This window comes from Salmo salar, chromosome ssa24, assembly GCF_905237065.1.
Source record: "Salmo salar chromosome ssa24, Ssal_v3.1, whole genome shotgun sequence".
Classification (NCBI taxonomy): domain Eukaryota; kingdom Metazoa; phylum Chordata; class Actinopteri; order Salmoniformes; family Salmonidae; genus Salmo; species Salmo salar.
Window position 1 is genome coordinate 8771000 of NC_059465.1, and position 13999 is coordinate 8784998.

Here is a 13999-nt window from a genome sequence, read left to right on the forward strand (position 1 = left end):
TGGTCGGTAATCCGTTTGTTGACTTGGCTTTCGAAGACGTTAGAAAGGCAGGGTATGATAGATATAGGTCTGTAGCAGTTTGGGTCAAGAGTGTCCCTCCTTTGAAGAGGGGGATGACCGCAGCTGCTTTCCGATCTTTGGGAATCTCAGACGACACGAAAGAGAGGTTGAACAGGCTAGTAATAGGGGTTGCAACAATTTCGGCAGATAATTTTAGAAAAAGAGAGTGTCCAGATTGTCTAGCCCGGCTGATTTGTAGGGGTCCAGATTTTGCCGCTCTTTCAGAACATCAACTGACTGGATTTGGGAGAAGGAGAAATGGGGAAGGCTTGGGCGAGTTGCTGTGGGGGGGGTGCAGTGCTGTTGACCGAGGTAGGGGTAGCTAGGTGGAAAGCATGGCCAGCTGTAGAAAAATGCTTATTGAAATTCTCAATTATAGTGGATTTATCAGAGGTGACAGAGTTTCCCTATCCTCAGTGCAGTGGGCAGCTGGGAGGAGGTGCTCTTATTCTCCAAGGACTTTACAGTGTCCCAGAACTTTGAGTTTGTGTAGCAGGAAGCAAATATCTGCTTTAAAAAGCTAGCCTTGGCTATTGGTTTCCAACTTCCCTGAAAAGTTGCATATCACGGGGCATGTTCGATTCTAATGCAGAACGCCACAGGATGTTTGTGTTGGTTAAGGGCAGTCAGGTCTGGAGAGAACCAAGGGCTATATCTGTTCTGGTTCTAAATCTAAGTTTATTTAAGATGGTGAGGAAGGCATTTTTTTTAAATAACCAGGCATCCTCTACTGAAGGGATGAGGTCAATATCCTTCCAGGATACCCGGGCCAGGTCGATTAGAAAGGCCTGCTCGCTGAAGTGTTTCAGGGAGCATTTGACAGTGATGAGTGGAGGTCGTTTGACCGCTGACCCATTATGGATGCAGGCAACGAGGCAGTGATCGCTGAGATCTTGGTTGAAAACAGCAGAGGTGTATTTAGAGGGCAAGTTGGTTAGGATGATATCTATTGGGGTGCCCATGTTTACGGCTTTGGGGTGGTACCTGGTAGATTCATTGATAGTTTGTGTGAGATTGAGGGCATCAGGCTTAGATTGTAGGATGGCTGGGGTGTTAAGCATGTCCCAGTTTAGGTCACCTAGCAGCACGAGCTCTGAAGACAGATGGGGGGGGGGGGGCAATCATTTCACATATGGTGTCCAGAGCACAGCTGGGGGCAGAGGGTGGTCTATAGCAGGTGGCAACGGTGATAGAATTGTTTTTAGAGAGATTTTTAAAAGAAGTTGTTCAAATTGTTTGGGTACAGACCTGAATGGTAGGACAGAACTCTGCAAGCTATCTCTGCAGTAGATTGCAACACCGCCCCCCTTTGGCCGTTCTATCTTGTCTGAAAATGTTGTAGTTGGGATGGAGATTTCAGAGTTTTTGGTGGTCTTCCTAAGCCAGGATTCAGACATGGCTAGGACATCCGGGTTGGCAGAGTGTGCTAAAGCAGTGAATAAAACAAACTTAGGGAGGAGGCTTCTAAATGTTAACATGCATGAAACCAAGGCTATTACGGTTACAGAAGTCATCAAACGAGAGCGCCTGGGGAATAGGAGTGGAGCTAGGCACTGCAGGGCCTGGATTCACCTCTACGTCGCCAGAGGAACAGAGAGGAGTAGGATAAGGGTATGGCTAAAAGCTATGAGAATTGGTCGTCTAGGACATCCGGAACAGAGTAAAAGGAGCAGGTTTCTGGGGGCGATAAAATAGCTTCAAGGTATAATGTACAGACAAAGGTATGGTAGGATGTGAATACAGTGGAGGTAAACCTAGGCATTGAGTGATGAGAGAGATATTGTCTCTAGAAACATCATTGAAAGCAGGTGATGTCATCGCATGTGTGGGTGGTGGAACTGAGAGGTTGGATAAGGTATAATGAGCAGGGCTAGAGGCTCGACAGTGAAATAAGCCAATAAACACTAACCAGAACAGCAATGGACAAGGCATATTGCCATTAAGGAGAGGCATGCTTAGCCAAGTGATCAAAAGGGTCCAGTGAGTAGTGAGGTCGGTTGCGGTCACGGCAATTCAGACAGCTAGCCGGGCCATGGGTAGCAAGTTGGCCCGGCTAGCTAGCTGCAACATCCAGGTGTAAATGTCCAGAGCTTGCGGTAGAAATCCAGAGATATGGAGAGAAAAATAGATCCGGTATGCTCTGGTCTGAGTCGCGTTGTACAAAACTGCCGATAGCTTTTCGAGCTAAGGGATAGCTGATGACCACCAACCGTGGTTAGCTGAATTCTAACGTTAGCTAGTGAACTGGCTAACTTCTGTTGTGGATTTCAGATGAGGTAAATACTTTAAAAAAATGTTTAAAAAAATTAATTGGTGAGGCAAGTTGCAGGAGTGTTTTGAAGTAGATTTTTTTTTTATATATAAAAAGATATATATACACACACACACACACGACGAGGACAAAGGATATCTGACTGCTTTGCCATCTTGGATTGGAAGGTGCTTTGTACATTAAGTTTTACCAGCTCCAGTAAAAGAGATCAGAGACTCGGGTGACTTCTACATCATCTTTACTAAACAACATATCACAGCATACAAAAACAAGGTTTGACCACTCCTCAAAAATGGCTTTACTCCTGCTCCTCAAAAGAGGCAAAGACAGTAATTTTCTTGTTGACTACCTCCACATAGAACATCAATGGTTCCTTGAGGATATTTTCCTCTTCATCCTGGCCATCATACAACTGTAGTTCTTTAAGGGTTGTAATGCAGTCTTCCCCATCCATCCCAATTACACTAGGGAGGGAAACAGTGCCTTTAAATGTTTGGAGTTCACACCACCTTGCTGCCTCTAGGGTGTCCCTTAGAAGAACATCTGCCTCCTTGAAGAAGGAAGAATAAATATTAAGAGTAGTGCCTCATTGGGTGAGCAAGTCAAATTACAGCCCACTTTCACAATACCACCATGCAAACAAGAGACACTATTACTAAAGGGGTTTTCAGTGATAACTACTCAAGTCATCACAACTATAATATCTTGCCATGCATCAAGCCTATGGGCATTACACACAGACTACGTACCCAGTTCACAGCTCCCAGTGCATTTAGTTTTCAGTATCGTCTAGAAAGAAAACAGATGGTGGTCATTAAGTAATGTAAGGGAACCTCTAGGGATGTGTGTACAAGAATGTACCTTACTTTAGCTAATAGCCAATACAGTACCTGGATGCTGATGTGACTTCTTGGGGGGGGGGACGTCTTCTACATCACCCTGAAATATATTGGAGGGCGGCTTACGTCTTTAAACATTGGTTTAAGACTACCACTCTTCATATGACCACTACCTGTAGCGTGTTTTCACTGCCTTTTTCGATCTTTCAACCTCAGTGAGTGAATGACATACATTCAATATGAACATATATTCAGGTCAGTCTGGCTATAGCGAAGCATTTCATTTTAAGGATGCAAATGAAACATTTATATAATGTTACAGCATAGGAAGGTTCTGCAGGAGAACTAAGCACCACCATAGGGAAATATGCAGCAAATTAGGCTTTGAGGAAAAAAAGAAAAAAAAAAATTCACAATCAGATGGGGATCCCAAAAAACATATCCATTAGTGATGAGAATTTCATAATTTATACATACCTCAGTGAAATCACTGTGCTTCCATTGCAATGTACAGAGCATACTGTAAGTTAAGAGTAGGTTGTTAAGTTTGATAGTTATGATAACAAATAATACACCCCCCCAAGAAGTCACAGCATGTCACACCAGCATCCAGCTCTGCAGGAGTTTGATGTATGAATTGTGTAAAAACAGTCCCAAAGTGTCAAGAACAATAAACAAGAAAACATATGAGCAATAACAAGTGTGCTTTGCATGCTGCAAGCACAGAAATAACACATATTCATTAATTGTTATAACAGAAAATTGGACTAACAAAACTGAATAGCCAGCATCTTACCATCAAAAGAAACACCCCACAGTTGTTTGAGAAACCTTGCTTTGGTAGGCCCTGCAGTGTGAACGTACAATTTTCAATAAAAGGAATGACAAGCAAATGGTACAGTTCAGTGGAACAATTCAAAGGAATATCTAACCTGATCCTCCTCCACACCAAAAGTCATCCAAGGTCCAGGGAACAAGATCCAAGCAATGTTTCTGTGAACACAGTGTATGTGAAAGTAAAGACAAAGTACAATTCAGCAGCTTTTTAATACTCCAGCATGCATAACAGGTTTGAACACAGTTGGAACTGAATTAGCCCAAGTATTTTTCACAGAATGTATTGGTGTTGTTGGACCAGAAAATGTATTTGACTGCGAACACACCATTTCTCACATCAATACACTCACATGCCTAAAAAAAATATTTCCTTGGACACAGTTTCAAAGCAATGTATATGCTTTCTTCATAAATGTGTTTTGAAGTTTATTTTTTAACTTCAGTTTGCAGTGTGGACAAGTTGAAATTACTTTTCTTAACTTGCCATATATGTTGGGACCAGGTGATTTCATTATTGTATATACACTATGTGTAGGCTGTGTAGACTCACTGTGTGTAAGGGAATGGCATCAACGATACACATTTAGAGCCAGCCAAAACACAACGCATACACTGAAGAAACACAGAAAAATCAACGATCTAATCGATTACATAACTGTACATGTAAACCTAGACTTATTGCTCAAGTAGACAAATTTGTCCAAATAAGATTCCCTCATTGTGAGCAATTAGCTTGCTCACGTGCAAATGGGTGCTAATTAACGCTATGCTAACATCGGTGCGGTAGTTGGTCATATAAAGACATACCACTGCACTGGTATAACATTAATATTACAAAGTACATTATGCATAATGACAGTCTCACTTACTTCCATGATTTCTATTTTTATCCATGTAGGTTACGTTCGATTAAGATTCGTTGACGTTTACCTCAACTTGGGTGACCTTGGGAAGGGTTCGGTTTAAACGCGTTTGACTCCGCCTACATTTTGACCTACTCGACGTTTGACTCCGCCCACATTGAGCGTGGCCCGGAACTGCACAGGGGCTTCTCACACAATGGGCGTTAATACGATTCCAATGGAGTTTCCCATCTCCTCAAAAGTATCTATGATACCACCAGGAAGCAAGCTGTTTAGCTAAGAGTGTGTAACGTTAGCGTCTTTCACGTGCATCAGGAGGAGTTGGATTTGGAAATAACCATGTCACCTTTGCTACATTGAAGAATCCTTTGATTGCCGGTGGGTATTTTTAGGACACCACTCAGCACTGTCAACGTTATCCAATGTTACCGCTAGAAAGCTACTTAATCGTGATGCTATCTAACAAGCCACATCGTCAATAACGTCATAAGCTAGGTAGTATATACATTAGTCATGGCAGAATATGTGCCGGTGAGTCTGTGACTTTATTAGATGCAAAACAGGTAGGCAGGTAGCTATCAAACGTTAGCTAGTTAACAAAGTTATATAATCAGAGGGCATATCAGATAGCTAGATCAACATCACACTAGCTAGGTAGCTAACGTGTTCACTAGTTACACCAGACTCTGCCGGCAAGCTAGCTAACTGTTACTATACTGAACAAAAATTATAAACGCAACATGGAAAGTGTTGGTCCCATGTTTCATGAGTTGTAATAAAAGATCCAAGAAATGTTCCATATGCACAAAAAGCGTATTTCTCAGAATTGTTGTGCACAAATTTGTTTACGTCCCAGTTAGTGATAATTTCTCCTTTGCCAAGATAATCCATCCACATGACAGGTGTGGCATTTCAAGAAGATGATTAAACAGCATGATCGTTACACAAGTGCACCTTGTGTTGGGAACAATAAAAGGCCACTAAAATGTGCAATTTTGTCACAACACAATGCCACAGATGTCTCAAGCTTTGAGGGAGTGTGCAATTGGCATGCTGACTGCAGGAATTGCCACCAGAGCTGTTTCCAGATAATTGAATGTTCATTTTTCTACCATACGCCTCCTCCAGCGTTGTTTTAGAGAATTTGTCAGTACTTCTAACTGGACTCACAACTGCAGACCATGCCAGCCCAGAACCTCCACATCTAGTTTCTTCACCTGCGGGATTGTCTGAGACCAGCCACCCGGACAGTTGATGAAATGGAGGAGTATTTCTGTCTGAAATAAAGCTCTTTTCTGGGGGAAAAGAAAATTGGATTGGCTGGGCCTGGCTCCCCAGTGGGTGGGCCTATACTTAACTGACTTGCCTAGTTAAATAAAGGTTCAATAAAAAAATAAAACCCTCCCAGGCCCAGCCATGGCTGTGCCTCTGTCCAGTCATGAGAAATCCATAGATTAGGGCCTAATGAATTCATTTTAATTGACTGATTTCCTTATATGAACTGTAACTCAGTAAAATAGTTGAAATTGTTGCGTTTCTATTTTTGTTCAGTATACCTTGTATCAGCTGATGCCCAAGGAAAAGTGTTACACTGTTAACACTGACAATATTTGAAAAATATACTGTTATGTAAGTTACCCTATTGCTTAGTTGAAAAATCTGAATAGTCAAGAATCGGTTTTCACTAGCCCTTGATCATGACACTGTTACATTATATTACATTTAAGAGTTAATGGACGAAGGCGTCTTCTGTATGTTTGTACAGGGCCCGGTGAGTCCCAAAAAAAGACAATCGGAAAATAGAAAGTGTAGTATTGTGCACATGCTAGGCAGGGATGGTAGGGGGACTCACAACTCATAAACGCATATTTTGTCTATGTAGAGTAAGATGATGGCAAAGATCTTCAACTAGTAGGCATAAACCACCTGAGTACTGATATTCATTAGATTTAGTACTATCATTAGTACTGATATTCATTACATTTTTCTTGAAGGTTGGGTGATTTTGATTAATATTAGTATTTCCTGTACAGAGCCTTGGTGTGTAGTGGTAACTCCCTGTGGCACATGCCACATACAACTTTCCACCTGAGAACAGGGATCGATCACTGCTTCAACCCTTCCTGCTGTTTCTAGCATTTGCCTATCTCCCTATCTAATTTCATTACTGTCTGAGTAGTGTCAAACCACCCAAACAATGTTTACATACTTTAAATTTCATCCCCCAAAAATGTCTAAGTAACAAAGTTGTTTAATTTTGAGTGTTCATTTAATGTTCAAAGCATCCTGAATACACCTGACCTGTGGTTAGAATTTTTTTATTTTCGACCCTGGTCATAGACCCTGGTCATAGGCCCTGCAGGTAATTAGCGTAATTAGTCATATTCATGCAATGTAGGTCAAGTAACTGAAAGTACAAACATTTAGTATGCATGGAAAGGTTACACCCTGATAGTCATAATAAAGCAACGCATTTGCTTCTCCATCCACATTATCTTGTATACATGCTATGTTTAGCTAGCTCAGCGTTCATAGGAATAGGAAAATACGTTTGAATTTTCTTCACCTGTCTGTGTCTTATTTCAAAAAGACAAACTCCATAACGTGAAAGCCCTGATTACTACTGTTGTTTTAACATTTAACATTTACATTTAGCAGATGTCAGGCGTGAAAATCCGTTCAGCCATTTTGGCACAGTGACTCACTACCCAAACCAGTTTCAAGTGGCAAAGAGACTTTGTGATCTCCTACTGCTATCTAGTGGACGAACTGGGAATCAGACAGGGGATATATTTACAATCAATGGATAGGTAGACTTCAGCTTTCTCTTCATATGTATATCATTCCTGTAAGACGAAAAAGGTATGGCACGTTGCACAAGCCCTGCACTTTTAAAATGGCTGTGTTCCAATGGGAATTTGGAGCAAGCCTTTTGGAACAGTAATTTGTGACATATTTTATCTCAAACCTAGACTTTCAAATCACTTATTCCCCAATATGGGAGAATTGGGGGAACCCCCACTAAAACTGTTAAGCGCTGTGCTACTGCTAAATGCATATAGGGGAAACACTGGTAGTTCAATTTCGCATGTGGTTTCTTTCTTGCAGATGATCGTAACACAAAACCACATGAGAAGAAACTGAGAAAGCTACTGTCTGCCCTTGAGGAATCCTCTTAGTAGAAAAATCGAGTCGTATACTGGAAATATGCAAGCTTACCTACCTGGCCATGCATCTTCCTGATGGGGGGGTAATGCTACTTCTGTGTAGCAAAATACAGTACTACTTTAAAATTCTGGAATCATAGCTTAGACCTACTTGTGTTGATCAGATCATCACTCAATATAACATTTAAATCTACATCAGTAGTCTAGAAACTCTTCCACCATTTTTGGTTCAGTCAAATACACTATATTTCACACAATTCTGACAGGGTTAGTTAGATCAGCTTCCAGTCAAGATGTTTTCAGCTTTGAAGAAGTTAGTTGGTTCCGAACCAGGCCAGCCGAGGGACAAGAGCATCCCTGCTGGCATGCAGTCCATGAACCAGAGTTTACAGAGACGCTTTGCCAAAGGAGTACAATACAACAGTAAGTGATGCATATTTTGTTATGCTCATAGCAATACATATTCTAGAATATAGGCTACTGTACATATATTTAGAGGTAGGCTAGTCTTACTTTGTTTTGTTATTTCTTCCAAGTGAAAATAGTTATCCGCGGAGACCGAAATACTGGCAAGAGCACTCTATGGCATCGACTGCAAGGAAAGAAATTCACGGATGACTACGTACCCACTCAAGAGATCCAGGCAACCAGCATCCATTGGAACTACAAAAGTAAGAGAATTGGGCTCTTTACTTACACACATTTATCTATGTTTTAGTCCTATGTTTTTTTTATTCAACCCAGGCTTAACCTACAGTATCTAATTATGCCGACGTGTTGTCATTGTATATTTCTGACATGTACTTTTCCTACTTCTGCAACTGTAATTCACTTCAGTTGAACATGGCACATATAAAGGTAAATAATATCTAGGTAAGCCCACTAGGTTTGAGAAATAGTCTTGCGTAGTTAGCTAGATCAATAGCTTTGCCTACAAGTGTTTTGTGTCAATAGTGGGATGGTGAAAACACATATCTTGTGTACATCCAGACCACAATAGACCTATTCTCACAAACAGTTTCTATTTTTATGCATTTAATCCTATACGATAAGCAAAATCCAGATAGATAACTTTTTTTTTAAACTGGGCACTTGTGAAAAAGCACGGTTGTTTGCTGTTTCCATTTTCTGTTTCCATCAGGCCTGTCGTGACATTTTTTATCCGACTTGTACTTTACTGGCATAAAAAGGTTGGATGGAAGCCTTATTCTAAAATTGATTAAATTGTTTTCCCCCCTCTTCAATCTACCGTAATTTCCGGACTATTAAGCGCACCTGAATATAAGCCGCACCCACTGAATTAAAAAATATATATTATTTTGAACATAAATAAGCCGCACATGTCTATAAGCCGCAGGTGCCTACCGGTACATTGAAACAAATGAACTTTACACAGGTTTTAACGAAACACGGCTTGTAGCAAAAATAAATAGGCTTTAACGAAACACGGCTTGTAACAAAAAATAAAAAATTTGCAGTAAGCTTTAGTTGTCTTTTTGCACTGAGTCAATTCCTCACGCTGCTGTTTCCGTCTTATCATCGACTCATTAAGACCAAGCTCCCGTGCAGCAGCTCTATTTCCTTTTCCAACATCCAGATCAATCGCCTTCAACTTGAAAGCTGCATCATATGCATTTCTCCGTGTCTTTGCCATAATGAGGGTGACAAAATGACTACCGTAATCAGAATGATGGGAAGTTTGAGAGCGCTCGATTTAATCTAAACAGTAAACAAAAAAGTTGTTTGACCTTAACCCGTTCGGCAATTTCATTGGTCTAATGAAAGCTTCATGCTGCCAAAAAACTGAGCACGTCACAGAATGTGTTTTTTTGGAGAAAAAAAAATTGAAAGGGGGAAAAATCCATATATTAGCCGCGTCATTGTTTAAGCCGCGAGGTTCAAAGCCTGGGAAAAAAGTTGCGGCTTATAGTCCGGAATTTACGGTACACACAATAATAATGACAGAGCATAAACAGGTTTTTAGAAATTGTAGCAAATTTAAAAGTATTCAGACCCTTTACTCAGTACTTTGTTGAAGCACCTTTGGCAGTGATTACAGCCTCGAGTCTTCTTGAGTATCACGCTACAAGTTTTGCACACCTGTATTTGGAGACTTTATCCCATTGTTCTCTGCAGATCCTCTCAAGCTCTGTCAGGTTGGATGGGGAGCGTTGCTGCACAGCTATTTTCAGGTCTTTCCAGAGATGTTCGATCGTTTTCATGTCCAGGCTCTGGCTGGGCCACTCAAGGACATTCAGAGACTTGTCCCGAAGCCACTCCTGCATTGTCTTGGCTGTGTGCGTAGGGATGTTGTCCTGTTGGAAGGTGAACCTTCTCCCCAGTCTGAGGTCCTGAGCGCTCTGGAGCAGACTTTCATCAAGGATCTCTCTGTACTTTGTTCCGTTCGTCTTTCCCTCGATACTGACTTGTCTCCCAGTTCCTGCCGCTGAAAAACATCCCCACAGCATGATGCTGCCACCACCATGCTTCACCGTAGGGATGGTGCCAGGTTTCCTCCAGACGTGATGCTTGGCATTCAGGCCAAATAGTTCAATCTTGGTTTCATCAGACCAGAGAATCTTGTTTCTCATGTTCTGAGAGTCCTTTAGGTGCCTTTTGGCAAACTCTAAGCGGGCTGTCATGTGCCTTTTACTGAGGAGTGACTTCCGTCTGGCCACTCTACCATAAAAGCCTGATTGGTGGAGTGCTGCAGAGATGGCTGTCCTTCTGGAAGGTTCTCCCATCTCCACAGAGAAACTCTGCAGCTCTGTCAGAGAGACCATCGCGTTCACCTCCCTCTCCCTGACCAAGGCCCTTCTCCCCCGATTGCTCACGTTTCCGTGCGGCCAGCTCTAGGAAGAGTCTTGGTGGTTCCAAACTTCTATTGAAGAATGATGGAGGCCACTGTTCTTGGGGACCTTCAATGCTGCAGACATTTTTTGGTACCCTTCCCCAGATCTGTGCCTCGACACAATCCTGTCTCTTAGCTCAACGGACAATTCCTTCAACCTCATGGCTTGGTTTTTGCTCTGACATGCACTGTCAACTGTGGGACCTTATATAGACAGGTGTGTGCCTTTCCAAATCATGTCCAATCAATTGAAGCGACCACAGGTGGACTCCAATCAAGTTGTAGAAACATCTCAAGGATGATCAATGGAAGCAGGATGCACCTGAGCTCAATTTCGAGTCTCAAAGCAAAGGGTCTGAATACTTTGTAAATAAGGTAACAAAAATAATGATAACAAAAATTTCTGTTTTTTATTTGTAATAAATTTGCAAACATTTCTAAAATCCTGTTTTCATTTTGTCATTATGGGGTATTGTGTGTAGATTGATGAAATAAAATTAATAATTTAATACATTTTAGAATAAGGCTGTAACGTAACAAAATGTGGAAAAAGGGAAGGGGTCTGACATACTTTCCAAATGTATCCTACGTGTTCATAAACCATGTTTCCATCCAACCTTTTTATGCGAGTAAAGTACATGTCGGATTAAAAAGGTCACTAAAGGCTGATGGAAACAGCAAATGGAGACAGCAAACAGAACATTTGTCAGTACATTTTCCAAATGTCGACAAAACAAATTACACAAGACAAGGTGGGATCTTTTTGTTTGTAAAATGTATTATGAGAGAAACGGTGGTGGATTTAACCTTTATTCGCAAATATTGATATACAGTTGAAGTTGGAAGTTTACATACACCTTAACCAAATGCATTTCAACGTAGTTTTTCACAATTCCTGACATTTAATCCTAGTAAAAATTCCCTGTCTTAGGTCAGTTAGGATCACCACTTTATTTTAAGAATGTGAAATGTCAGAATAATAGTAGAGAGAATGATTTCAAATCAAAGTTTATTTGTCACGTGCGCCGAATCAACAGGTGTAGACCTTACAGTGAAATGCTTACTTACAGGCTCTAACCAATGGTGTGAAAAAAAGGTATGTGTGTGTGTGTAGGTAAATAAAGAAATAAAACAACAGTAAAAAGACATTTGAAAAAAGAGTAGTAAGGCTATATACAGACACGTGTTAGTCAGGCTTATTGAGGTAGTATGTACATGTAGGTATCGTTAAAGTGACTTTGCATATATGATGAACAGAGAGTAGCAGTAGCGTAAAAAGAGGGGTTGGCGGGTGGTGGGACACAATGCAGATAGCCCGGTTAGCCAATGTGCGGGAGCACTGGTTGGTCAGGCCAATTTAGGTGGTATGTACATGAATGTATAGTTAAAGTGACTATGCATATAAGATAAACAGAGAGTAGCAGCAGCGTAAAAAAGAGGGGTTGGGGGGCACACAATGCAAATAGTCCGGGTAGCCATTTGATGACCTGTTCAGGAGTCTTATGGCTTGGGGGTAAAAACGGTTGAGAAGCCTTTTTGTCCTAGACACTTCGGTACCACTTGCCATGCGGTAGTAGAGAGAACAGTCTATGACTGGGGTGGCTGGGGTCTTCGACAATTTTTAGGGACTTCCTCTGACACCGCCTGGTGTAGAGGTCCTGGATGGCAGGCAGCTTTTCCCCAGTGATGTACTGGGCCGTACGCACTACCCTCTGAAGTGCCTTGCGGTCGGAGGCCGAGCAATTGCCGTACCAGGCAGTGGTGCAACCAGTCAGGATGCTCTCGATGTTGCAGCTGTAGAACCTTTTGAGGATTTCAGGACCCATACCAAATCTTTTTCGTTTCCTGAGGGGGAATAGGTTTTGTCGTGCCCTCTTCACGAGTGTCTTGGTGTATTTGGACCATTCTAGTTTGTCATTGATGTGGACACCAAGGAATTTGAAGCTCTCAACCTGCTCCACTACAGCCCCGTCGATGAGAATGGGGACGTGCTCGGTCCTCCTTTTCCTGTAGTCCACAATCATCTCCTTAGTCTTGGTTACGTTGAGGGATAGGTTGTTATTCTGGCACCACCCGGCCAGGTCTCTGACCTCCTCCCTATAGGCTGTCTCTTCGTTGTCGGTGATCAGGCCTACCACTGTTGTGTTGTCAGCAAACGTAATGATGGTGTTGGAGTCGTGCCTGGCCATGCAGTCGTGGGTGAACAGGGAGTACAGGAGGGGACTGAGCACGCACCCCTGGGGAGCTCCAGTGTTGAGGATCAGCGTGGCAGATGTGTTGCTACCTACCCTCACCACCTGGGGGCGGCCCGTCAGGAAGTCCAGGATCCAGTTACAGAGGGAGGTGTTTAGTCCCAGGTTCCTTAGCTTAGTGATGAGCTTTGAGGGTACTATGGTGTTGAACGCTGAGCTGTAGTTAATGAACAGCATTCTCACATAGTTGTTCCTTTTGTCCAGGTGGGAAAGGGCAGTGTGGAGTGCAATAGAGATTGCATCATCTGTGGATCTGTGAGGGTGGTATGCGAATTGGAGTGGGTCTAGGGTTTCTGGGATGATGGTGTTGATGTGAGCCATTACCAGCCTTTCAAAGCACTTCATGGCTACGGACGTGAGTGCTACGGGTCTGTAGTCATTTAGGCAGGTTGCCTTTGTGTTCTTGGGCACAGGGACTATGGTGGTCTGCTTGAAGCATGTTGATTTATTTCAGCTTTTATTTATTTCATCACATTCCCAGTGGGTCAGAAGTTTACATGCACTCAATTAGTATTTGGTAGCATTGCCTTTAAATTGTTTAACTTGGGTCAAACGTTTCGGGTAGCCTTCCACAAGCTTCCCACAATAAGTTGGGTGACTTTTGGCCTAATCATCCTGACAGTGCTGGTGTAACAGACAGGTTCGTAGGTCTCCTTGCTCGCACGTGCTTTTTCAGTTCTGCCCACACATTTTCTGTAGGATTGAGGTCAGGGCTTTGTGATGGCCACTCCAATACCTTGACTTTGTTGTCCTTAAGCCATTTTGCCACAACATTGGAAGTATGCATGGGGTCAATGTCCATTTGGAAGATCCATTTGCAACCAAGCTTTAACTTCCTGACTGATGTTACTTCAATAT

At 42.1% G+C, this 13999-nt stretch overlaps 1 protein-coding gene across 2 annotated transcripts in view; it reads left to right on the forward strand.

Moving 5' to 3' along the window:
- The first annotated feature begins 5023 nt into the window (after nt 1-5023).
- LOC106585139 (rab-like protein 6) overlaps nt 5024-13999 on the forward strand; it is a 28794-nt gene continuing 19818 nt past the window's right edge. For both annotated transcript variants that reach the window (XM_014171007.2, XM_014171009.2), the window contains exons 1-3: nt 5024-5249; nt 7980-8461; nt 8575-8709. In XM_014171007.2, coding sequence (XP_014026482.1) covers nt 8332-8461; nt 8575-8709 — 265 coding nt within the window. In that variant the 5' untranslated portion in view covers nt 5024-5249; nt 7980-8331. The remainder of the gene's footprint in view (nt 5250-7979; nt 8462-8574; nt 8710-13999) is intronic.